The following is a 26,534-nucleotide window of genomic DNA, read 5'->3' as shown; positions in this document are numbered from 1 at the left end:
CTACAGACAGATTCATGACAGTCTTTATTCATACCTACTCCCAACGTATGACCGACTGTGGATGTTTGAATAACCTAGTTATTCTGGAAGTCAAAACATGCAAATTGAAACATAACAATAATACTTAATCCTATATGGCCTCAAACTTGTGAGAGTAAATAAAACACTTCTATTTAACCACCATATTGATTACTCATTATTATCGTTTACTGTTTCAGATAATCAACTCATTACTTGAATTACAACAACAATTGTCCCATGCTCTAAGCATGCACACTTTGTTTCCTATGGTCCATGCTTTGTAAAATAGATCAATTGAAAACTTTTCCAATGATTCTCATTTCACAATTCCTTAATCCTAACTGTTAGTGTAAGAACACAAGGTTCTTGCCACTACTAGAATATGCTAAATTCTAACATTTTATGCAACGATCCTTTTGCAAAATCATAGCACAAAAGTCACCAAGACTTGGCTAATAAAATTACAAAGTACTTTCTTAGAAATTGTTACAAGACAATTCCATAGATGTGAAGTCTCACATTCAAAGTACATTCCTTTGAACATCCTTCTCGCATAAAAGTTTCTAATCTAGACATAGATTCTCAATATCCAACTCCCAATATGGAAACATTTCCACATTTTCCATATGACAACTCATTCTTAATAAAATCTTATCTATTCATAATAATGTCGATATGGTCCTTCCAACTACTCACAAGCGCCCAATCCTCAGCGAACTTTGGATCGTCCTTTGATAGTTGTTTAATTATTTTAGTCAAAACCAATTCTAGTCCTTTTTCCCTCTTAATGCGCTAGACATTTGGAAAATATTAGAATGGTAAAATACTATATCATTTGCAATTGATCCTATACCCGAAGCGTATGGGACACGATGCATAATGTCTTACATAAAGATATGATACTTTACCAATCGTTTGCCATAATATTTTATGTGTCATGTTCTCACAATTCGAACTATGAAGAGGGATGCCGTAATCATAAATCGAATTTTAAGAACACACAATGTATCCTTTGACTGAAAATGTTAAAATTTCTAAGCTTTAGATTTTGAAACGAAGTATAATATTTTCTCCCTTAATTATAGCAAAACAACTTTTCAACCCATGCAACTCTGCAAATGGAACCTTTGTTTTTCTATAATTAATATTGCTAATTTGCAATACTTGCCATAATAATCATACAAGCATAACACTTATGTTCCCACTATCACGATGATTATCATCATATAATCATAACACTTATGCTCCCACTAGCTTTGACATGTATTCAGAAAACAAATGAGCTTCCAGAAAAACAATGCCTACTGAATTTCTGAAATTCATATTTCTAATACCAGATGCTTCGATAAGCCTTTATCTAAGCTTCTTAAACTTATACACCTTTGCCTTAGATATCTCATATGTGTGTTTAAACAATTTAGAACTTATGTTACTAAGTTCCAAATATTGAAACTAATTGCCAAATTTCACAATTCGAACTATGGAAAGGGATGCCATAACCATAATCGAATTTGAGAATACAATTTTCACAATCGCTATCTTCTTAAAATCTCTCTTAGTGAAAGCATTTCCTCATAGTCATTTTCATGAAGGAGGGAATCTTATGACACTTAGATTTTATGGTGTATGAGTTCCTATCCATGTGAATTTACCAAAACCAAGGTTTGCGACAAATCCAAACTCATATGGACTGAACTTTCTTAATCTTGATTTCTTGCCATATGGTAACACGAGTGCCCACCATGTCTTCCAAGTAGTTTAGTAACTTGTCCTTACATATCAATGTACTTTCCATCGACTAAGGCTTTAGTATGCATTCAAATGAGAACTCATAGAACTCACATACACAATTAATTCAATTGGAATGGCACAGAAACAAAATAATGTCAGCACGATAGGTTGTAAACCTCAAGTCGTGTGCTAGTGATGATCGATAAGGTTTATTCTTGATTTGTTCTTGAAACCTTTCAAGACCATTTAGACTCCCACTGACTCCTTGACATATAAGATTCTCTTGTCAAGAAACATTTCTTGACAAAGCAAATACTCAAGAGTTAGTGTAGTTCTTATCAAGACAAAACACTTCACATAATTGGTCCTAGTTGGTCTTACCCAAGACAACACAACTTACCAATTTCAAATGTGTAAGAATAAGAAAACTTTTCCAAGTTCCACATTTGATGAGTATTATAAACCTACTTAAAACTTTTCACTCAATGTCACAATCTTGACTCTAAGACTTGATATTGGAACGAAGTATGGTTGACTTATTGATTTAACCATTTCTACAATACTTGATTCCTCTTCTTAGACATGCAATTGCACTAAGACTCACTTAGAGGATCTATTGAGACATGGTTCTAAATCTTTAAGACTCATCATAAAACACAATAAAAGGTACTCTCCCTTCTTCTTAGAAAGGAGAAACTTTTATCTTTTTGCCTACTTGATTCTTCTTTATTCGTTCTACTATTCATTGAAACTCTTTCAATCAACTCAGAATTACACTTAATCTTATAAGTATAATCATATTTACTAAACTTTAGTAAATCATGACGAATATCTTTGTCACTCTTGTGGTGGACTTGATCAACACACAACCTAGTGTACTTGATCTCCTTGTCCTTTAATTGACACTTTGTCAAAGAATTACCCTAAGTTTCCCAAATGTGAAAGTTTTTGATTCATCATACGATACACATTGCATGATTCCAAGTTTCTGTCCAATTGAAACTTGGGCGATGAGAAACTCTCCCTATTTGGTAAACTTTTGACATTTCCACAAATAACATAATTAAGAATCAAATCCATTTTGCTAATAATAGAAACATTCAAACATCAATTTTTCATACATGCCATTACAAGGATAAATAAATAAGATAAAATCAAAATTCATTTTATTGAGGAAAAAATTTGTCCTTACAATGCAATTCAGTTGAAAAAACTATGTTATTACATATTTCCTAACAATTTATTCTAACTCCAAGTAGTAGCTCAAGAATCCATTCTTCAAGTAATGCGATCGAAATCCATTTCTTCATGATTAGATTCAGCTCACTTCTTCCCTCAAGCTTCCTCTCTTTTCTTCGATCCTATAAAATACCAAATGTAATCTTATCACATCATGTATTAAGAATCTAGAATAGGAACTCAAAAGAGTTAGATAATGGATTTTACCTGAAGTAGAGACACACGTCTTGACTCTCCCATCTCTTAGATCTTTCAGGTATTTAGGGCAGCTTCGTCTCCAATGCCCCTTCTCTTGGCAATAAAAGCAAATGGACTCCTTTAGCACAGCACATCGGACAATCATAGACTTAGTTCTTTCTGGACTTCCAATGTTGCCAGTGTCCATTGAAGTTTGGGAGTTTGATTCAATAGACAAATTTGCTTGACCAGCACGCCAAATCATTGCTGATTCAGCAGCTATAAGCAAATATGTGAGATCAATTAGGGTCACGTCGTGGTCCATCATATAGTACTCTTTAACGAACTCACTATATGATTCAGGAAGTGACTGAAGAACCCAGTCAACAGCCAACTCGCTTGAAATCTCGACACCCAACATGCTTAACCTATCAATGTGTGACTTCACCTCTAAGACGTGTGCACACACACGTTTCCCATCTTTGTGTTTACTTGCCAAAAGGGCTTGAGTGAGCTTGAACTTTTCAAGCCTTTGAACTTGTGGGTCAGGGAGAACAATTAAAGGAGGTGGAGGAAGTGAAGCATGACTCTCATTTCCTTGATCGTATCTCGGAACGTCATCTTCATTTCGAAAGCTTGTTCTAAAGGATTTGGGAAGACCATTGTAAGATGTAGACATCTACAAAATGGGAGAAAATTCAAGTTAAGTTGATTAGAATTCTTGATGCAACACCCAAATGAAACATCAAGCTACGATCCAACACAATACTCTACAACCTAGAAGAGGGATGCTGTAATCTAGTTGCAGAATATTTGAAGGTAGGTAAATGATGATTTACCAATTTCCACCATGAAAAACGAAAAGGAAGTTTAAGTTTTAAATGAATTGAAACTCCTAGATCTTTTGAGATTCATTGAACTTTTCAATGGCATGTTTAATCTCGATTATGCCCTACTATTTGTGACTGGGATGCCGAGGATCACAAACAAGGTGTGAATAACCATACGAATCACGTGGTGCGCACAATGCTACTATCACCTAATCAATGTGTCGGTTAGACTGACTGTTTACTCATACATATATAATATTAGACTTTTAATGTTATATATAGTATAGGGTGTATTTTACACTTTTAAAATACTAGGTGGTTTAATTTAGTAAAATTATACTTTTAATTTAATTAAATGTAAACCAAAACTTTATGGATTTATTAAATCACTTTTAATTATACACTTTAATTAATTAATAAAACCATAAGGGTGTGATTTGAACTTTTCAAATTACTATGGTTTTAGAATTTAACATTTCAAAATTAAAATTTTAATCAAATTTCAAATTCCAAAACTTGAGGGCAAGTTTTGAAACATTTCAAAACATTAGGGATCAAAAAACAAATAATTCAAATTAAACAATTAATTTCATAATTATCTATATTTGACCTAATCTTATTTTAGTTATTAGATAATTACCAAATAACTTTAAATAATCCATATTTATCACATAAACAACCAATATTTAAAAGATTTGAAATTATCTATTGTTTTGGCAAGGATAAACATATAATTAAGATAAAATTCGGATTTTAACTTCATAAAACAATTTAAGCATCAAATCCAAGTCAAAACAGCAGCTAAATCCCGAAATACCCTCTGTCTGACGCTCGAACTCGCCGAGTCAGCTCTGAACTCGCCGAGTAGGGGCCAACTCGCCGAGTCCAGATACTGACTCGCCGAGTTGAGTCGGGCAGAGGCAAAAAACTTGTTTTTCAGTAAATAAAATAGTTAAGCATCACATACAACTAAAACCAATCAAGGCTCTGATACCACTGTTGGTTTTTATGCATAAGAACAATCCTATGTGCTCATACAAACCCTAATGCTTGGATCTAGGTTTCTCTATTGTACATGCTTTGAATCCAAGACTAACAAACTTAGATCTAACATATTATAAACTGAATTAGGGTTTATAGAATTACCTTTTATTGTTATATAGAAATAACAATCAATTCCTTTCTTGGATTGGCTTCAAAAGCTTAGTGCCTCAAGTGTTGCACCTCTAATGGAGTCACAAACACCATATGCAACTTGGATGAAGAGGAGAAGAAAGGGGAGGCACCAAAAACGGCTGGAAACCCTAATGGAAGTGTTGTCCACGTTTTTGGGGCTTAAGGGTCCTTTATATACATGTAGGCTATTAGGGTTTACAACTAGGAAACCCTAATCTGACTGCTTAGGCCCTAAGCAGCCCATGGACTCCTTAAACATATCCCTTGGACGATTTCTAATGGGCTTCCCATAGAATTCGTCCAACCTATATATTATTAGGTGATCCATAGCCCAATTATAATTATCTTATAATTACAACTTCAGTCCCTTAAGTTTAATTAATCTCTTTTAGCCACAAAATTAATTCTTAATTAATTTTTGACCAATATTAATTAAACAATATGATTTCTCATTTAATATATTATTCTCATAATATATTAATAAACCATATTTAAACATTTCTCTCCTTAATTCATCCTACATATTGCTATGGTGAAGGCAACCCAAAAGGACCTTGCTCATAATCGGGTCAAGTACATACCAAAATAGTTATGGACTTAGACACTAATCCAACAGTTGCATGTCAGAAAACATTGTCATAATCATAAAAATGTCAGAGTACAATCTCCCAGGTAGATGTCATAATGCGGAATACAAACAGGTGTGTGTGTGATGTACCGCTACCGCGCCAACTCCTTCCCCTTCGTCGAAGAGGTACCTGAAACCAAAACTGAAAACTGTAAGCACGAAGCTTAATGAGTTCCCCCATAATACCTCATACGATAAAAGCATACAAGCATACAACATACATCTAGGAGATACGGGCCTTGCCCACACTCATGAAGATACGGGCCTCGCCCACACTCTGCTAGCCGAGGGATACGGGCCTCGCCCACACTACACTATCTGGGAGGTACGGGCCTCGCCCACACTCCACTCTCAGAGAGATACGGGCCTTGCCCACACTCAGCCGCTAACCCATAATATACAAGTATCACGCAGACAACAAGTATAGACAACTCTATCATACAGGCATATATCATAATCAACTCAACCAAGAGATACGGGCTCGGCCCACACTCTAGTACTAACATCTCGTCTACTCGGGCCGGCCTTGGTGCCTTAGACCCGTTCCTACTGAAAGGAAACTCACCTCAAGGTAACTGTCGATCTGCGTGGGAACTGACTGCCTGCTGCTACTGCCGCTCCGGAGATCTTCCGGCTATAATTCCCACAAAACCCTTAGTCAAATACTGCTAACCGATTGTAGGGTAAATTCACCATTTACCCTTACAAATCAAGAGTCAAGTCCTAATCAACTGCCAGTTGACCAGACTCGCCGAGTTGGCTAGCCAACTCGCCGAGTCCCTCTCCCTTAACCTGACCATAAGTCCGTCTTTACTCGTCGAGTTAAGCGTAGACTTGACGAGTACTCGGCGAGTCCCTCTCCCTTAACCTGACCATAAGTCTGTCTTTACTCGTTGAGTTAAGCGTAGACTCGATGAGTTTTCCTCCCATACCCAAGGCTAATAGTCCTTCATCCTACTCGCCGAGTTGTATGAACAACTCGCCGAGTTCATCTTCATCCGAAAAACACTCTAAGTTGTGACTCGCCAAGTTGCTCTTGAGACAAGAAGATTGCCATGAACTCACCGAGTCATGGCATTGACTCGCCGAGTGACTTCATGAGTGAGTCTGGCTTCCGACCCATTGAGTCGTACCCTATGACTCATCACTCCAACTCGCAACACAAAAGGTGGAACAACCCGGGGACTCATGACCCGACTCGCCGAGTCAGATGAACGACTCGTCGAGTCTGCCTCATGCAAAAACTATACACGCAATTTCGCTTGAATCCAGTCCATGCCATTCATAGATCTGGGTTCCTAGGGCCTGTTTTACACGTAAAGTTTCCAACTTTACGTGTAGATAATCACCAATGAAGGTTTTAGGGCTCAAAGTGCACCAAAAGGGGTAGATCTAGGACTTTCATGCAATAAGACTCCATAAAGGCGGTAGATCCAAGCTCCAAGGACTAAATCATGCCTAGATCTAAAGGCTAACAACTTATTACAACCCACAAAGCACATACAAGCTTGAAGAATGGCTCGAAAAGGACTTTCATGAAGCTATTAGGGACTACAAGCTTGAAAACAGAGGGGAAACAAACTATACCTCAAGGAAAACGTTGAGATGACACAAAAATGCTTGGCCTCCTTCTCCTCTTCTTGATCTACTCTTCTTCCTCCTCAAAAACTTCAAGAACACACAAAAACACTTTAATCTCACAAGGAATGAGGGAAAACGATGATGGGAGCTCTGAGAGTGAATGGGGGCGAGCTTGGGGCGGAAATGAGGGTTTAAATAGGGTGCAAACCCTTGAAATTTAGGGTTTCAACAGACAGCGGTGACTCGTTGAGTCCAGAATATGGACTCGCCGAGTCGCCAACTTAAACGTACCCCCGGACCGCGTCCCTACTCGGCGAGTCGGACCTACAACTCGTCGAGTTCAAGGCTAAAATGACAAATACTTAGATAAATTTTACGTACCAGGAACCAGGTGCTACATTCCAGTAGGACAAGTGATGGTACCTGCCCCTGCGGCCATGAGGATCACTGACGGCCGTCAAGGCCGAGCAGAGGCGCCTGCAGTGGGGAGGAGGGCTTTTCAATTGTCTACAGTGGAGGCGCGAGCAGCACCAGACGTTGCAGGTATGTATCTTTTGCTTTCCTATCAATTTCTATTCATGATCATATTGTTATGGTACTGCATCTATGTTAGTGAACATATGTTAGAATTCTATTTTCTGTTCGTGTTCGGATCATATGTCATATGCATACCATGGGTTTTCGGGCGGTTGTTCTTAGCAATACCCCCTTTTTGGGTCGGTTCTCGAGATGCAGTCGATGTAGCAGGTGTGAGTGGGACTCGGGAAGTGTCCTGTTAGTCTGGTAGAGTGGTTCGGGTTTGGTATTGGTTAGTTTTGGAGCTCTAGCAATGGTAAGCATTGGTTGTTAGTAGATCGACCATTAGATGGAGAGAAGGATTGGGAATCCTTTCCAAGATGGGAGTTATAGGGATCTAGTTGAATCGAAGTGGGGGAGTACTATCCCAGTAGTCAAGAGCTGAAGAAGGAGCACGACTTGGATGTGTTCGCATCCTTTTTAAGAAGGAAAGCAGCCGAGGTAGCGGTTTGGATAGAGCAGCGGGGAAGTTGAGAGTTTGAGAAACATCCTGACATTGAGTTCACTTATTCACAGTACTAGAGGACTGGTTTGGGAAACTAGGTTGATGTTTTTCCCGGTAGCACGTGAGTTAATCAAGATGTTAGACTGTGGAGCGCTCGTTGTTAGATGTTTTCAGGCTGGTAGCCAGTAGTTAGACATTATGGGAAAGTGTTGTAAGACTGCGAGATGGACGTAGCATTCATTAGCATATTAGTTAAAGGAGTGTGGGCGGGGGCCCGTATCTCCTAGTTAGCGGAGTGTGGGCGAGGCCTGTATCTCCTAGTTAGCCGGATAGAGATCGAGGAAGGATATTTTGTTGAGTTTAAGGATGGAGTTAGTCTTGCATAGCCCTAGAAAGGTGAGACCTATGGGGGAGGCCACTCCAAGATATAGTTTGGGTGATACCCGTGGGCGAGGCCCGTATGATCTTAACAAGCGTAGATGGGACCTGGTAGAGACCGTAAGGTCAAGATAGGGAATCGAGGATTCCAGGATTTATAGAGCCAGAGTGGCAAGGCAGGTGGAGCAGTTTTAGATAGCCGGAGTTTCTTCGGAAGCCGATGGGAGCGACTGAGGGTTTGAGTTGGGTTTAGTAACCGGTGGGAGTCCGGTAAACCAGAAAATGGCAGATTAGTTAGGACTAGGGTGGTCTCGGTTCATTAGGAAAGCGGATAAGAGATAGCAGGATCTTCGGACAGGGGTAGCGATAAGGGAAATCTTGTATAGAGTAGTTAGTACGCCACTCACAGCGAAGGGTATGTCCTTCACAGGGAAAGGAAATGGTGTTGTTTTTGGAAAGTTGCCTTGGGAAGGCTAGTGGACGCGCAGGAAAAAGCGGTGAACCCCTAAGATGTCCAGCATAAGTACTCGCAGAGTACCGAAAGGATTGTCGGTTGGGTATGAATCGTGTTCTTAGGATTATTGGTAATTAGAGCGCTCTCTAGGTTCTTATCTTCAAGGATTATTTGCGGAGAGACCAGACAGAAGGTCAATGGAAATGGTCCTTCGAGGATCGGACTCAGTAGGTGATGTATGCATCAGGCAGGAATGTTGTGAGCAGATTGCAGGATAGTTAGTCGTAGTGGACTTCGAGGACGAAGTCTAGTTTAAGTGGGGGAGAGTTGTAACACCCTGTTCTGAAAATATTCATTTATGGATTTCAGAGGCCAAGGCTTGGGGAGTTTTGGTCTTTTATGGGTTCTGAGTTTTTATTTGAGAAGTTTTGAGTCGGTGTGTCGCTAGAAGCGTAGGGCTTCTCGCCACCTTTTCGTGGATATAAAGATCGTCGGAAACGGACTTAGAATGGAGTTATAGCACTTTGAAGCTATTGACATTAATGACCCCTTAATGGAAAAGTTGGCGAGGAGGACCATGCATGCAAAGTGGAAGGCGCGTGGGTATGCCCAACATAAGTTACGTCCCATGTATTAAGGGAAATGGTCGTGGGTGCCTTAGGCGTACGCCTAACATACAAGAAGTACGCCCAGTGTACGTCCAGAGTCCATAAACCCTAAATTTAGGGTGTGCCACTATATAAGAAACACTATACCCTCAAGGTTCAGCCTCCATTTCACCCTAAAGAGCTGCTACGAAACCCTAAACCCTCTTGAGTGTTCTTGGAGCTTGTAAGGCCATTTTATAGTGCATTTTAGTGTTCTTGGAGAGGAGTGATCATCTTGGAGTCTCATTGATCAAGGAAGAGCTTTTGGATCCAAGTTCTCCAGCTCATTTACAAACCCCAGAAGGTATAAAGCTTCCATCTTTCCTCATAGAAGTTTAGATCTAGGTTTATGGAGCTTTGGACCTTTTTAGGTCCAAAGGATGGACCTTTTAGGTGAAACCTAGTGTTTGAGCTTAGGGTTGCCACCCTCACAGCTAAAAAGGTCCCATAAGCAGTAAAGTCTCCATCTTGAACGTCTTAATGGGTTCATGCATGAGATCTAGCCCTCTTTATGGAAGTGGAATATCATTTTGGATGTTTGGGCTTGTTTGGGTCAAGTGAAGTCACCAAGTCAGTGACTTTATAGTTTAAGACATGGAAAAGGACCAGGATCTATAATTGTAGCTTCTGAAGTGGAGTATTAAGCACTTAATGAGAAAAGGGCTTAACAGGGGGTTACGTTGAGCGTACGTGCAGGTACGCCCAGCGTACTCACCACTTACCTAGTACGCTTAGCGTACGTGAGTGTATGCCCCACGTACTCTGTCAGTTTGGGCTTCGAGTTATTGGGCCTCAAATTGGGCCCGATTTAGCAAATTGGGCCACTAGTGGGCTTGGGAAGCTTACCTAGTATTCGGCCTTAGTTTTGGGCCTTAGATATAGACTAAGTTGGACTAGGGGTAAACTGGTCATTTTAACCTAAGAAGGATTATTGTATTGGACTAAGTGATGTTTGGTATTGGTAGTTCGGGAAGTCGAAGGGTCAATAGTTCGGGAAGTGCCAGTCAGCAGCCAGAGGAGTATCAACAGGGTTCAGCAGTGCGAGGTGAGTCTCCTCACTGTGTGAATGGGTCTAAGGCCACAATGCCGGCCCATGTAGTTTATGAGTAGGAAGACCCGGGGGTTAGCCCTATGCACTGCATGCTAGTATGTGATTCCGGATCAAGGTCCGATGCCGGGCGGGTGCCCGAGGAATGTTTGTATGATAGTTTGTACTTGTTGTCTGTGTGATACTCGTATGTACCTGGTCGGGAGGTGAGTGTGGGCGAGGTCCCATATCTCACCAATAGGAGAGTATGGACGGGGTTCCGTATCTCATTAGTAATCGAGCAGGGGCGAGGCCCAAGATAGGAGAGTGGTGAGTGTGGGCGAGGGTCCGTATCTCACTATTATGTGTTATGTTATATGTTTGTATGTGTTTAGCGGACGAGGCCCAGAGACAAGCAGGGCCTAACATAAACAAATATGTAAGCCAGGCGGGGATTGATGCCAGATTCATCCGGAGTCGGGCGAGGCCCGATGTAGCGGGCGAGGCCCAATGCTTGCAGTATTTGATTATGTATGGTATGTGGCAGGTTGGGGAACTCACTAAGCTTCGTACTTACGATTTTCAGTTTTGGTTTCAGGTACTTCCGGTAGCGGAGGGGAGAGCTCGGGATGATCGCATTACACACACACCAAGGGGTTTTTAGCCTAGGATGTTTACTCTGATTTGATATAAGAGTTTTGTTTATGAATGCTATGGTTGATAATTATGGCTTTTACTAATGATTTAAAATGAAATTTTGGATCATGATTTTTGGGTTGTTACAGTTTCCTTTTTACTGTTAGTAAAAAAACACATATTAAATGAAAGCAATGGACATCTTTCATGTTTTCTCTTAACCAAGGACATGCTCGATAACAACATGGGAATAATTTAGCATAAAGTTGTAGTCAAAGATTGATTATTTTTTATTTAACTTATAACCAACTATGAATGAAAGTGGTATGTTAAAGAAAGTGATATGTAAAATTAAACATATAACTAATTGCCAAAACATACATATGTAATTTTTCAAAAGATTATGAGATAAAAGCAACGTACTTTAAAATAAGTTAGTCCAAAAACAAAATAACATAGTAAACAACATTAGAGGACTGAAAAAAATAAACCAATGTACTTTCAAGAAAAAATTATGAAAAACATCAAATTCCCAGAAAACCACATTAAAAAAACAAAGTTAAAAATATAAACGACTTAGGAGTCTATGATGCGGAAACAAAATTAACCACTAACTAAGATTGTTTGTAGAAGTAAAGTGCATTTACTTTTCTTTCTTGGGTACAAAAAGAGGCGTTGGTTGTTCATCTGGTGGTGACAACCGAGCAGTTTTAGAAGTAGACAAATTCTCCATTTCATCAAGATCTATGCATATAGCAAGGTTTCTTTTCAGTTCAGTTGGTGTTGAAACCAACTTTATAGGACTTGTTGCAGTTGAATTGTCCATAGCACACGGTGTTAAATTTTCACCTGTCTGTGAAAAAGAATCCTAGAAGAAATTTTAGTTAGTTGTTATACATTAAAACAAAATATTTTAAAAATATAATTTAAAAAGTACAATCTTGAGAACTTTGGTTTCTTGGGAACCAATATCTGAAGAACCAATCATGAATGATTCAGAATTAGCAGGCTGCATCATAAGATCAAAAGAAAATGTTATTTGAGTCATATATAGTTGGGACAATGTGGTAAAAAACTATATATAATTTTTGAAAAAAAACCTATGAATTCAGATTCTTTTTTTCCAGTTCATCACTTATGCCTGCATTCTCAGTCAATCTTGCTGTCCCATGAATATTACTTTTATTATTCACATTGTAACTCATGATATCAATTTTAATTGCCAACTTTTTGTCCACCACAACTTTCAACTCCATTGGATACAAATCCAAACTAATGCCAAGCTAAAATATAAATAAATATTGTTAGATATTTTGTATGTAAAATATATAATGTATAACATAAAGAAGTAATTAAAAACTATAAAATAATAACTTCTTGTTTTTATCATACAATTCTTTAGTTGTGTATTTGAACAACTTCTTTGCTTCTTGATGAAATAAGGTCAAAGTCAAGGTTCTTGTGTTGTCTTGAACCCGAAGTGGGATTTTAAATCTAAATAGAGTATAAAATTATATTACACCACACAAATATGATAAACATATATTGTTATTATGTAAAATAAATATGTAATACCTTGGAATAACCAAATTTTGGATATTTTTGCATATAGGATTAGCACATTCATAAGTAAAGATTTCGGCCACTTCATGAGAACCATCAACCTTATCAGTAGAAGACTCCTTTTCTTTTGTGGACTTTTTCCAGTTGCTACAAGCAAGGCAATACCAACGTATGTTTTGACGTATTCCCTTAACAGTACCAACAATAATGACTGTTTTTTCTGGGAAATTTAAATAATGTTCAATGTTAATAAATGCTAGTTTGCAAAAGTTTATGTTACTTTCCTTAAAACAATATACTTTGTTTGTTTCTTACACTTTTAAAAGTTGAAAAAATGTGCATTAAAGTAACAACTTTAAAAACAATGTAAAGTACCTCCAAAGTTTCAAACAAATCATCAATGTTAGAAAACAAATGATTTTTCAGAAAATCATCGTGTTCCGTGTCTTGTTTAGATGCAATCATCTTGATTCCATTTGATGAAAGTTGTTGTCCATTTTTAGAAAATAATCTGTTAATTTATAACAAAAAAATAATTAAATTTAATACATTATGAAAAAATAAATCTGAAAATACAAAGGAAATTGAGTAAATTACTGAAATCGTCCCTATGGTTTGGTCAAAATTTTCGCATTTGGTCCCTAACTTTTCTTTTGCACTCGGATCGTCCCTGTGGTTTGATTTTGTTGCGTTTTTCGTCCCTTACATACATAAAGTTAGGGACCAAACGTGCAATTTTGACCAAACCACAGGGACGAAAAACGCAACAAAATCATACCACAGGGACGATCCGAGTGCAAAAAAAAAAGTTAAGGACCAAACGTGTAATTCTGACCAAACCATAGGGACGATTTCAGTAATTTACTCAAGGAAATTATAAATGAAAATACTTGTTTTTGTAGCTTGTAATTTCATCGATATCATTGTTTATAAACAACCTACTAACATCAAAGTAGGTGGATGAAAAATGATGACTTGCAAAAATAAATTTGATTAATTAATTATATATAAAATTTTAGAAAATGGTTGTTAAAAATAATTACAAATCATTAATAAACTTCACCTTGGCAAACTGAACAATAACAACAACTGGATCAAGGTTGTTATTATTAGCAAGAAAATCTGACATGTAGTATGCATTATGACCCCACAAAGTTACCTTAAGCTTAGTATCCCTGAAACAATAAAAAATTATTGTAGATAATATAAAAGAAACTGTATTATTTGTTTGTAATAATGGTGAATACTCTATATCTTGAAGATGCAAGAGCATTTTGTTTTTTGATTTATCTTGTTCATATGTATCCATACGCCCATATTCAAATATGTGTCCAATAATATCTACAAAAGCAACAAATATAGGCTTAAGTTAAAAAATGGTCAATTTGTAGTACAAAGAAAGAAAGTTGGATGTTATATAGCAAAAGTTAATATTAAATGATCTAACCAAAAGAGTTTGACTCCAGGATTTGTTCGAAACGATCGTATTGAAGTCAACAAAATCAAAGTCGTGTGCATATCCAGAAAAGTTTTCACAATCCTTAACAATTGTATCGTGGTAAAAGTTAAGTTTTCTTTCTGGATCAGCAAATTTATGTTTTGAAGTATTTGGTGCGACATTAGGTTTCTTGACATATATTGAATTATCTTCATTAAGATAGCGTTTGAATTTTGAAAACCATTTTTTCACACAAGATGCATGAATTTTCCTTCCCTAAAAAAGCAACAAATAACAAATATTTATATATACTGGCTTATGAATATGAATAATTTTTTACAAAAATAATAATTGAATATATAAATTGTATACCTCCTCATCCACCAGAATCATTTCTATCGAGTATGTGTCGTTTGCATCAAATTTTGACTTCTAAGTCCAAAGACGTATGATCCGAACTTTAATTGTGAAATCATTATTGATTGAGTCAATTTACTTTATAGGAGTAATATGTTCCATTGTACCTTGGAATTAAAAAAAAAACTTGTATATTTAACAAAAATGTTCAAATATAAATAGAAAAATCAAAAACCATTGATTAATTTATATATTTATTTGTTTTAATTAATTGTTAACTGTCATGTATCAAATACTTGTCAAATTAGGGGCAATATGGTCTTTTTTGAGTAAATGAAGTGGAAAAGGGTAAATTGGTAGTTTTCAAACTTGTATAACATATGTATTAAATACTTTTCAAACTAAGGGCATTATGGTCTTATTTGTACTGAATGAAGTGCATAAGGGTAACATCGTCGTTTTAAAACTTGTATAACAGCTGTGAATTGTAGAAGTTTATTATTTCAGAATACAAAAACTGAAAAAAAATCAGTCAAAATGAAAATACAATGCGTAGTGACTATAATTATGAGAGTGTTATAAATAAAAAAAATAGCCCCGTACATTCAATTTCTTGTTTTTGATACTATAACTATACAGATTTGTTATTTCACAATATAATAACATATGTATCAAATACTTGTCAAATTAGGGGAAATATGGTCTTTTATTGAGTAAATGAAGTGGAAAAGGGTAAAATGGCAATTTTCAAACTTTTATAACATATGTATTAAAGACTTTTCAAATTAAGGGCGTTATGGTCTTGTCTGTAAAAAACAAATAGCAATGTACATTCAGTTTCTTGTTTTTGATACTATAATTATACATATTTGTTCTTTCACATTATGAGAGTCTTATAAATAAACAAATAGCAATGTACATTCAATTTCTTGTTTTTGATACTATAATTATACCGATTTGTTCTTTCACAGTAAAAAACAATGTTTAAAATACCATGTTACAGTATAAAACGATAACAATAATGAAGGGGAAACAATCAAATACTTACTGATAATAGGTAAAGTATATTGTTGCTATGAATCAAAATGGTTGCGATGGAAATAGTAAAATACATATAGAAGCTGAAAGTATAAACAACAGAAAGAGAGAATAGATATACGTAACCAACCCGGTTGATTATACAGTCCACAAAAAAAGTCGATGAGTATACCCTGGATATAGGAAAAACAAATTGCAAACACAAAAGAAAATTAATGAGTATAACCTCGATATATGAACAACAAAAAACAAACAATGTAGTATCCCTTACCAGATGATGAAAATTTGATCTATTCGTATTGAAAGAGGAACGTAAAGAGTAATGTAGACGTCTCTCTCTCTCTCTCTCTCTCTCTCTCTCTTTATATATATATATATATATATATATATATATATATATATATATATATATATATATATATATATATATATATATATATATAAATTAGGAAGTCTTTGCCTGATTTTTTGGGATTGAGATAGAGTTTAACACATATTTTCTTCCAAATTTGTTGTAGATTTATATGGTATAATTGAAATTTTAAATTTCAAATTTGCTGATTTACTGATATACATTTTCCCTGAATTAAATTGTATTTTTTTTTTCGAATTCGCAGTATTTTTCGAAGGTAAGGGCAAAGTGGGAAATTCAGTTAAGGCTATTGAGCGGGAAAATGCAAGGACGAGGATGTGAGGGAGTGACACGTGGCGGAAATGGTACTGTTTTATTAGGAGAGAAGAAGAAGATATATATATATATATATATATATATATATATATATATATATATATATATATATCATACTATATTATAAATGAAACATTTTCCTTTCACCGCATTCATTTGAAACTCACATGCATTTTTTCTTTCACCATATTCATTTGAAACTCTCATGACTTTTCAATTTCTTTCTAATAATAATTATAAGTTGGTTAATAAGGTTAAATAAATATCAAATCTAAAGTGTGATCATATATAAACTAAATTTCAAAATTAAAATAATATATTTACTTCTACTTATAAAGTTATGTTTTTAACTTTTAACAAATTATACTTAATTTATTAGTTTTAATATATCGTTGGATGTGAACCATTATCATTTTAAAGATACATGTATAAAATATTTAAATTATTAATTTGAATATAACATTACATGGTCAATTTAAATATACATTTTAGTTTAACTTACACAACCAAAAGAATATTTTATAAATAATTAAAAATGATTAATTGTTGTGTCTTTCTAATAATGATTATAAGTTGGTTAATAAGGTTAAATAAATATCAAACCTAAAGTGTAATCATAAATATTCTAAATTTCAATTTTAAAATATTATATGTACTTATACTTATAAAGTTATGTCTTTAACTTTTAACATATTATACTTCATTTATTAGATTTAATATGTTGTATGTAAACCATTATCAGTTTAAAGCTACAACTTTTGAACAGTTTGAAAAAAATACTTAAATTGTTAATTTAAATATAACATTACAATGTCAACTTAAATATAAATTTCAGTTCCACTTAAAAAACCAAAGAATATTTTTTAAATAGTTAAAAGTGATAAATTATAGTGATAAATGCAAAAACTAAATTATCTCAACTTAAGTAAAATATTTCCTAAATATATTTTTATAATCGTTAAAAGTTTTCAAATAAGTAACTTTTAATAATTGACAATAACAATAGTTAAAAATAACTCTATATAAATAAATATATTGTTACCTTTAAAATATAAAACAATGTTTGATGTTTTAAATAATTATAATGATAGAAATTAAAACATTAAGCAAATAAATTTTAAAAACTTAATTAACAATAACAACAACTATAAATAACATTAAACCCTATATTATATTTAATTTTATTCATGTGTAACTCGTAGATAGAAGTTATTCAAACAATTGAGATTATGCAGTCATAATAGATGTATATATTATCATATAATTCAAAATAATCAATATATTATATCAATTTAGTATACGAATTATTATATCAAATTTAATAACAACGTTATTGCTATTATTAAAAAAACATATATTTGTAAAGACTTTAATTATATAGGTGTTTCTGCGGAACGCATGGGTATTCGTCTAGTATATATATATATATATATATATATATATATATATATATATATATGTATATATATATATATATATATATATATATATATATAGAGAGAGAGAGAGAGAGAGAGAGAGAGAGAGTGAGAGTGTGGTTAAGATTAAATGCGAACTACAAATATTGTCTAAATATATAACCACTTTTTATCTATTAATGAATGGTTATGATTGAGATTACAAATATTGTGTAAATATATAACCACTTTTAGTCTATTACCTTATATTTAAAAAGAAAAATCCTTTATTTATATCCTAATCTGATGAGATTTTCTATTTAATTCTAATTTTTTTATTTTATAAAATTAATCATGGATAATTACATTTTTTTTTATCAAAAGGCATGTTTATATTATATAATGATGAACAAATATTCTCTTTTCATTCTTATAGAATATGACTTTATTCAAGTTAAATAATGCATTTACACATATATTCTCAAAAATAAAAATTTTCATCAAAATAATAATCATATACTTATTGTAGTTGATACATTTAAAAAAAACATGTAAAAAGTAACATAAAGAAGAATTTCACAAAGTACAACACATTTTTTGAGTATACAATAATTCTCATATAATATATATTGATGCATTCTTTAAGAATATTCTTTCAGAATTAATGGTTGAGAATGATAATGAATAATAATACATAAAAAAAATAAGAATGAAAGAAAATGACAAACAATTCTATAGTTAAACATGTTCACATAACAAAACAAACCTATATTTTGGATGATTCTAAAAGAATACATGAAAATTTAAAAAATAAAAGAAAAAAAAATACAACTACATGAAACATTCATGATGTATAGACGGTCAATTTGTACCTCCATTCTTTTAATATACAAACCCAAACACACATCATTTTTGAAATAATACTCTAATATTCTTGATTCTTTTTGAAACATAACTCTTATTGATAGATATTTTACATCTATTATTTCTCCATATTGTTCGAAAGCTTGTTGTCGTCCCAATTCATTAGTTGCATAGGCAAGATCTGCATTATTATTGTTTTTGAAATGTTATAAAAAATCAATAAAACTATATGAAGTGATTCACCACACCATGTGTTTTGCAGATTGTAGATCTAACACTTTCATCTCACTAAAAAACACATCCATAATGCTGTTGTTGTTACCTCATGAGGTGCTTTCATCCTATTTTCTTTTCTTTTTTGTTTTTATAATATATAATTAAATTACATGCAAACTAAAAAATTATAAAAATATATTAAAGTTTATTATTTTTAATTTTTTAGAAAAATAAAAAATACTCAATAATAAAATGTGAATATTTTGAGGATTTTAAAGAGCGTGAGGAGAATGAAAGGCCAAAAAGGAGGAGCAGTAAAATGAAATTGGTGTGGAAGAATAAAATTGAAAAATAAAAGGAGGAAGTTGTAAAAAAGTAGAAAGGAAAAGACAAAACTGCAAATTTGGTCCCTGTGGTATTCAAAAAACTTTGGATAGGATCCAAAAAATTTTCAACTTGCATGGGTCTTCCAAAATCAAGAATTTACTGTGATTTTGGTCCAAAATAATTTGAAAAGACGGTTTTGCCCTTTTATTTTCATTTTTGTATTTTTTATAATCATTCTAAGACTTTTTTATTTTAAAAATAAAAAGAAAAAAAGAATTATCCCCCACCCCCACCGTTCTCTCTCTCTCTGTGCCCCCCTCTCTCTCTCTCTCTCTCTCTCTCTCTCTCTCTTTCCCATCTTCCTCACCTCACTTCACCTGCAATTTAAACTGCATATACACATTGTTTACGAAACATTGAAGCTTCCATGGCACCATGAATCATCAGAATATAATTAGAATCAGAAATATCGACACCTCCTTGGTCACCTGCATATGAGTTTCATAAACACCATCTGTCATCTTGATTTGAGAAAAGGGACACGAACAAAGGCTTTCGGGGCATTAGACTTGTCCATGCCTGCTGTTTATCATCACCGGTGGTGGTGAAAATGAAATCCAACATTTTATTAATATTCTCTTCATTTACCTGTCTCTTCTTCCCAAGAACATCATCTTCAGAACCAGAAATGTAGTTAGAGGAGGATGTCGTACATGAGCAATCAACCAAGAAGAAGAGAAGAGAGATTTCATGAAATGATAATATTACCTTCCACGTTTATTAACGACGGACACGACATCGAATGTGAGGAATTAAGGTCCAATTGAGGGTTTCCAAGCCCTAATCACACCTTAAGCATCATTGGAACAATCGCTTCATCACAATCAGAGCTTCTAGTCACCCTCCCTTCTCTCTCTCACACATATTATCGTATACATGAACACACTCATGAAGTAGTCATCGACGACCATATGCTATGGGTTTCTTCTCTCGCCTCTTTCTAAAGAAAAACCGTCTCTGGATACAGAGCCTTCTTCACCCTTGCTGATGTAATAATTGTTTATGGGTTCTTGTAATAATCACTTCATCTTCTTCAACACATTCATACACATACAACACAATAAACACACAAACAATGATGCAAAACCCAGAAATTGATGATGAAAAACTCACAACCCTGCAAATCTCGATCCAAATGCAGATTCAAATTGAAAGAAAAGCTTGTAGATATGGGTTTACGAAAAATGATGGGGGAAAGAAATAGGAGATGGTGGGATGCTTCATCTTAGTGTAGGCTTCACTTTTGAACTTCTTGTTCTTCAATTTTTTTGCCCGTAGATTCCGACCCACACCTTTTCCCAGAAACATCACCCTTTTCACATACAACATATCAAAATCGAAAACATACATACAATTGTGTTTGATTTTCTTACTTCTTCCAGATTTTAACAATCATTACACAACTGGTTCTTGTTTGAAAGCTCATATTGACGAGAATCAAAACAGATTGAGAAAAAGCACGACCAAGAGAGAGAGAGAGAGAGAGAGAGAGAGAGAGAGAGAGAGAGAGAGAGGTGGGTGGGGGTTGGGGATAATTCTTTTTTTTTTTTTCCTTTTTTTTAAAACTAAAAAGTATTAGAATGATTATAAAAAATACAAAAAAGAATATAAAAAGGCAAAACCGTCTTTTCAAGTTTTTTTGGACCAAAATCACAGTAAATTCTTGATTTTGGACGGTCATGCAAGTTGAAAACTTTTTGGACCCTATCCAAAGTTTTTTGAATACCAGAGGACCAAATTTGCAGTTTTGTCAAAGGAAAAAGGAAAGAAAGCTGAAAACGGCGGAGGTCTCCGAAGTCCAGGAACATCGGTTACTAGTTTTGCAGCGGTACTACCAGAATCCCTAATCGGAATTTGCAGAAGCTCTGAGAGCAATTAGCAAAGCATCAGGATCGACATTGAAGATGCATTCCTTCGGATACAGAGCCAACGCCTTGCTGACTTTCGCCGTTACAATTCTCGCCGTAATGTGCGCCATCGCTTCCGTCTCCGACAATTTCAACTCTCCCTCTCCCACCTCACAAGTCCAGGTCTCTCTCTCTCTCTCTCTCTCTCTCTCTATGTATGTATGTATGTATGCTCGTAAAGTCACGATCCGTGTTTATATGTAATTTGTTTGGGTTTTTGAGGAAATTGATTGGTTTGATTTTCTGGGGTTTAGGTTTTGAACATCAATTGGTTTCGGAATAAGCCAGATGGCGATGACGAGGTAGCTGATTCTTATTCTTCGTATATTCCTTTATGTGTTATTTGTTTTTAAATTAATTTAATCTACTCCCTCCTTCCCCAAAAGAGGTCAGTTTTGGTTCTGAAAATTCAACCCCTGTCTTTTTTTTTTTCGAAATTGATGCAGATAATATTAGTTTTATAGCTAAAAATGTTGTTGATTTTATAAATTTTTAGTGTGGTGAGAACAATTTTGAATGCTGCAAAACATGATGCATGCAAATTCCAATCCCGCAATTGGTTGCAACTTGCAATTGAGTATGGAATTGAACTCAAAAAAATCCGTTGATGGATGGATTTCGAAATTCCATCCTCAAACCCCTGGAATTCAATTCCGGTTTCCTCCTTGTTAAATGTACCCAAAGACCCTTTTAGGCCTCTAAGCACATCATATGTTGATTCTAAGGATAATCCATTTGTTATTTTACTGTTTTGTATTGTATAAGGTAGAATCAAATCAATCTTGTATGAGCTTCATTGTAGTAATTTCTTTGTATGTTATAAAACTTGCTATCCAAAATTGTTGAATAATGTGCAATGATGTACATGTTCTCTCTTTTCTACAGCTCAGCATGACAATGAATATATCAGCAGATCTACAATCATTGTTTACATGGAATACAAAACAGGTCGGAATCAGATAGTTTTTATTTAAATCATCCATAAGTTGACAGTTTTTTGCTATCCAAAATTTTGGGTAAATTACATGTAAATATAGCAACCAATTTTCTATATTTTTCCATTTTATGCAACAAACTATTTATCATTCTATTAAGGATAATCCCAGATAGAGGGGGTAAAATAGTCATTTACTGTCTTTTAGATTGTTCAATTAGCACACAAAATGAAACAGCAATTTTCATCTAACAAATCATATGCCTTGTGTTTGTAGATTTTTGTCTTTTTAGCAGCAGAGTATCAAACCCCACAGAATTCTCTAAATCAGGTAAGTTTGTTTTTTCTCCAACCATATTATGTTCATCAAGTTATAATTATATTATTATTATTTTTTTTTTTGGGATCTTATATTAAATAATCTTATATTACTAATGGACAAAAACGTAATTTACGATTTAAAATCCTTGTTTATTGTTTTTTTTGTTTGGTTGTGTTTAAAAAACTATGACACACTGGTGGAATTGGAAGGAAAAAAAAAAAATAAATGAGGGCAAATTTGTAAATTGTTAGGAGTTATGTCTTGTCTCCATTACAAAGAGAATGAAATTATGCTCTATTTGTAGAACAATCCATAATAGAAAAATGTTGCATTTTTTTTAGACATTGTGGTTAAGTTTGATTGAAGTTTTTTCTTGAGGGTATTTCCGTCTTTAGTTAGATTTGCATTTGCATAATAAAAAAAGTATTAATTAATTTGATAGGTATCTTTGTGGGATGGTATCATTCCTGCCAAAGAGCATGCAAGATTCTACATCCATACAACTAACAAATACCGTTTCGTTGATCAAGTAAGTAGTATTTTTACCACTTTACCCCTATCAATCATTTTCTTTATGTAGTTTTTCCTTTCATTTTATCTTCTCAAATATTTTCTTAAACATCATTTGTAAAAATATATATATTTTACATTTAATAATTCCATTTTAATATTTAGGGAAGTAACCTCTGGGAAAGAGATTTCAACATGACATTGCATTGGCATGTAATGCCCAAAACCGGGAAGATGTTTGCTGATAAAATAGTCATGACAGGTTTTCGTTTGCCTAAGTCATATAAATGATTACCTTTCTAGTCAGGAGGGTATATTTGGTATAAACTAAAACAATGTTGGCTTAAAGTAGAAAGCCATTTAAAAAAAAAGCTTACATCAACATTTATATATATATATATATATATATATATATATATATATATATATATATATATATATATATATATATATATATATTAGTGTTTTCTTGTGATGCATGAACAGAAACTTAATACAAAAAGTCAAGGAAATGAGGCTTATCTTAAGAGAGAAAGCAATGAAACAAAGCGTTTCCACTAATTATAAATTGAGAAATTAATAAAAATATGACACGTGTCATCGTTTCATATAGATAAAAAGATAATTAAGAAGAAAATATAAAAGAATGCTAATTACATGTTTTTTGAATGTTTTAGTTTTTTCTACAAGCATACATCTCGATTATTAGCTTCATGCTCAATTTCGATTTATACTTCATAAATGTAGTGACAATGCACGTTCAAAACAATTGAAATAAGAATCGGCGTTTAATGTTCAAAAAACGTTATGCAAAGATAATTAAAAAAGTAAAAATCACATGTTAATCACGCATGATTAGTATGATTAGTTTGTAGAACGTCGATTCTTATTTCAATTTTTTATTTTTGTTTTGAACGTGCATTGTCACTGCATTTATGAAGTATAAATCGAAATTATTGAGTATGAAGCTAATAATCAAGATTTATGCTTGCAGAAAAAACTAAAACATTCAAAAAACATGTAATTAGCATTCTTTTATATTTTCTTCTTAATCATATTTTTATCCATATGAAATAATAACGCGTCATATTTTGATAAAATTAATAATATTTTAAAACAGTTATCATTTAATATGGATAGACAGATAAATAGTAAGAAAAATAGAAGGATAATAATTTCTATTATAAATTTGCACTCATACTTAAAACACTTGTTACAATACATGCCACATATTTTGCATCAAGAAATTCTGTCGTTGATGTTCATGTCATACAAATTGAAAATGAGTTTTGAGAACATTTAAGAACTTTAACTATATTGTCATTTGTATAGACCCTTGATCCGATACCTACCAAAACTTGTGAGAATGCCATATTGATGTTGTGAGAATATCAGTTGCGTTTCCAATTGATATAAATAGCTAAATAGTCATTGGTGTGAAAAAAGAAACTTTTTTTTTAACAGTATCATGCGAAAAACCGATTATATCTAGATAAATTTTGGTTTAAAAAAATCGGATAAAGACTAGAAAAAAATATGGTTTTATAATGGGAAATGTAAACATCTTGATTCTCCAATTGTCACGACTTTAACATGAAGTAACGTATCTTATTTATGCTCTATTGTATGATTCAAAGAGGTAGAAAAGGTGAAGTGCGATATTGCGATAAGAATTCACACATCAATCAAAATCAAGATGGTCCATGTGTGGAAAAACAGTTTCTTACACTTTTAAGGATGGTTTTGGGCTATTATTATTAATCACGATTTATTGACCTCCATTGCATTTTGTCAAATGGGAAACAAATAATAAGTGCACCAACTCAATTTATGATGAGGGAATCACATTCCTACAAAAATATCTTATTACGGTTCAAACATTGGTACTGTTTTTTCGTCGTTACATAATTCAATGCTCGCAAAATAAGTTGATCAGTAGTTAACGAATTCAATTATGATTTCATGGTTTGTATAAATCAGCACTATTGACCTTATACATAAAACTATGTTTTTGATAAACCAAACAAAATTAAATATAAACTCATGCTTAACTTATTTTAAAATAGAGCAAATTACATGATTTGTTCCTCGTATAAGTGTCAAATCGCACGTTTTTCTTCAGTTTCAAAGATAATTCAAACTGTTCATGTAAAGTTTTTTTTTTCTCACTCGGACCATCATTGAGGAACTTAAAATAACTATTTTATCTTTTTCATTTCTTTTTTCTATCTTACTTATCATTTGTTTTTCAATTTATTAAAAAAAAAATTTGTCCACCATCTATACCCCACCCCGCTTAAACCCACCTACTCTACTCATTTGAAGTTTCAGGAACAATATCCACATTCGCCGGCCGGCTAGCCACAAGCCACCATCTCCTACTACCTACTCGTCGACCGGCTACCCACTGAAAATATGTAAATCTAGAAAACGAATATCCCAAAAAACCATGCATCTCTCACACTCTCGTTCTCCCTACTTCACTAGATACGTTCTCCGACACAACTACCACCAACTGTAACATCCCAAAAATCAAGGTAAAATTTTTATTTTTTAAAGCCAACCAAAAGCTATAATCGTTTATAAAACATTGTTCCCAAAGGTAATAATCACATCTCAAAGTATCCCAAAACCAAATATCGTATAATCAGAAGGATGTGTACAATCATGTCTTTGCTTTCCTCCGATAATCTGAAATACTTGAAACATAAAACTTAAACTGTAAGCCAAGCTTAGTGAGCACAATACAACTAGTACACACATAAAAGCATTTAAAAGCATTTAAAAACATGCTAGATAGAGAGAACACACAATACAACTAGTACACACAATACATTTCAATACTTGCTAGATAGAGAGAACACACAATACAGCTAGTACAGACAGTACATTTCAATACTTGCTAGATAGAGAGAACACACAATACAGTTAGTACACACAGTACATTTCAAGACTTGCTAGATAGAGAGAGAACACACAATACAGCTAGTACACGCAGAACATTACAATACATACAGGCTAGACAAAGGGAGAACATACAATACAACTAGCACATTCATTACATATACATTATTACATTTATGTGAGCCACTAAACGGGGCATGACACTACCTGTCATGACCGTTTTTGTATCCAGAATCTCCTTAATAGGGGAGCGTATGAGTTTGCGTATAAATCTATACTGGATTGATTATCCTACACCTTGTTGCTCGCTACAGTGGGACTTGCAAGTCTACGGGTGCCAAATGTCATTTCTTACGGCGTCTTACATCGTCGTTTTACTAGAGTCGGTAGCAGGATACAGGCCGATCACATGTTACTTTTAATTACAATTGGTTTAAGGTAGTTAGTACAGCAGTAGTTACTT

The 26,534-nt window shown here is 33.8% G+C and overlaps 1 protein-coding gene across 1 annotated transcript; it reads left to right on the top strand.

The window, feature by feature from the left end:
- Positions 1–21,242: 21,242 nt before the first annotated feature.
- On the top strand, positions 21,243–23,549 carry LOC111899344 (signal peptidase complex subunit 3B). The gene is made up of 6 exons (XM_023895192.3): positions 21,243–21,524; positions 21,656–21,703; positions 22,287–22,349; positions 22,613–22,666; positions 23,100–23,186; positions 23,333–23,549. The coding sequence occupies exons 1-6, from the start codon at positions 21,399–21,401 to the stop codon at positions 23,456–23,458; spliced, it is 504 nt and encodes a 167-aa protein (XP_023750960.1). The 5' UTR covers positions 21,243–21,398; the 3' UTR covers positions 23,459–23,549.
- Positions 23,550–26,534: the final 2,985 nt, after the last annotated feature.

Source organism: Lactuca sativa, chromosome 1, assembly GCF_002870075.4.
Source record: "Lactuca sativa cultivar Salinas chromosome 1, Lsat_Salinas_v11, whole genome shotgun sequence".
NCBI lineage: Eukaryota > Viridiplantae > Streptophyta > Magnoliopsida > Asterales > Asteraceae > Lactuca > Lactuca sativa.
The sequence above is the reverse complement of the archived record's forward strand: the minus strand, read 5'-3'. Positions and strand labels throughout refer to the sequence as shown.

Bases quoted from the DNA above. Each gene is read 5' to 3' on its own strand.
- LOC111899344 (XM_023895192.3), top strand. From the start codon at position 21,399: ATGCATTCCTTCGGATACAGAGCCAACGCCTTGCTGACTTTCGCCGTT. The intron at 21,525-21,655 runs GTCTCTCTCTCT...TCTGGGGTTTAG, and splicing joins CTCCCACCTCACAAGTCCAG to GTTTTGAACATCAATTGGTT. The intron at 22,667-23,099 runs GTAAGTTTGTTT...TTAATTTGATAG, and splicing joins CACAGAATTCTCTAAATCAG to GTATCTTTGTGGGATGGTAT.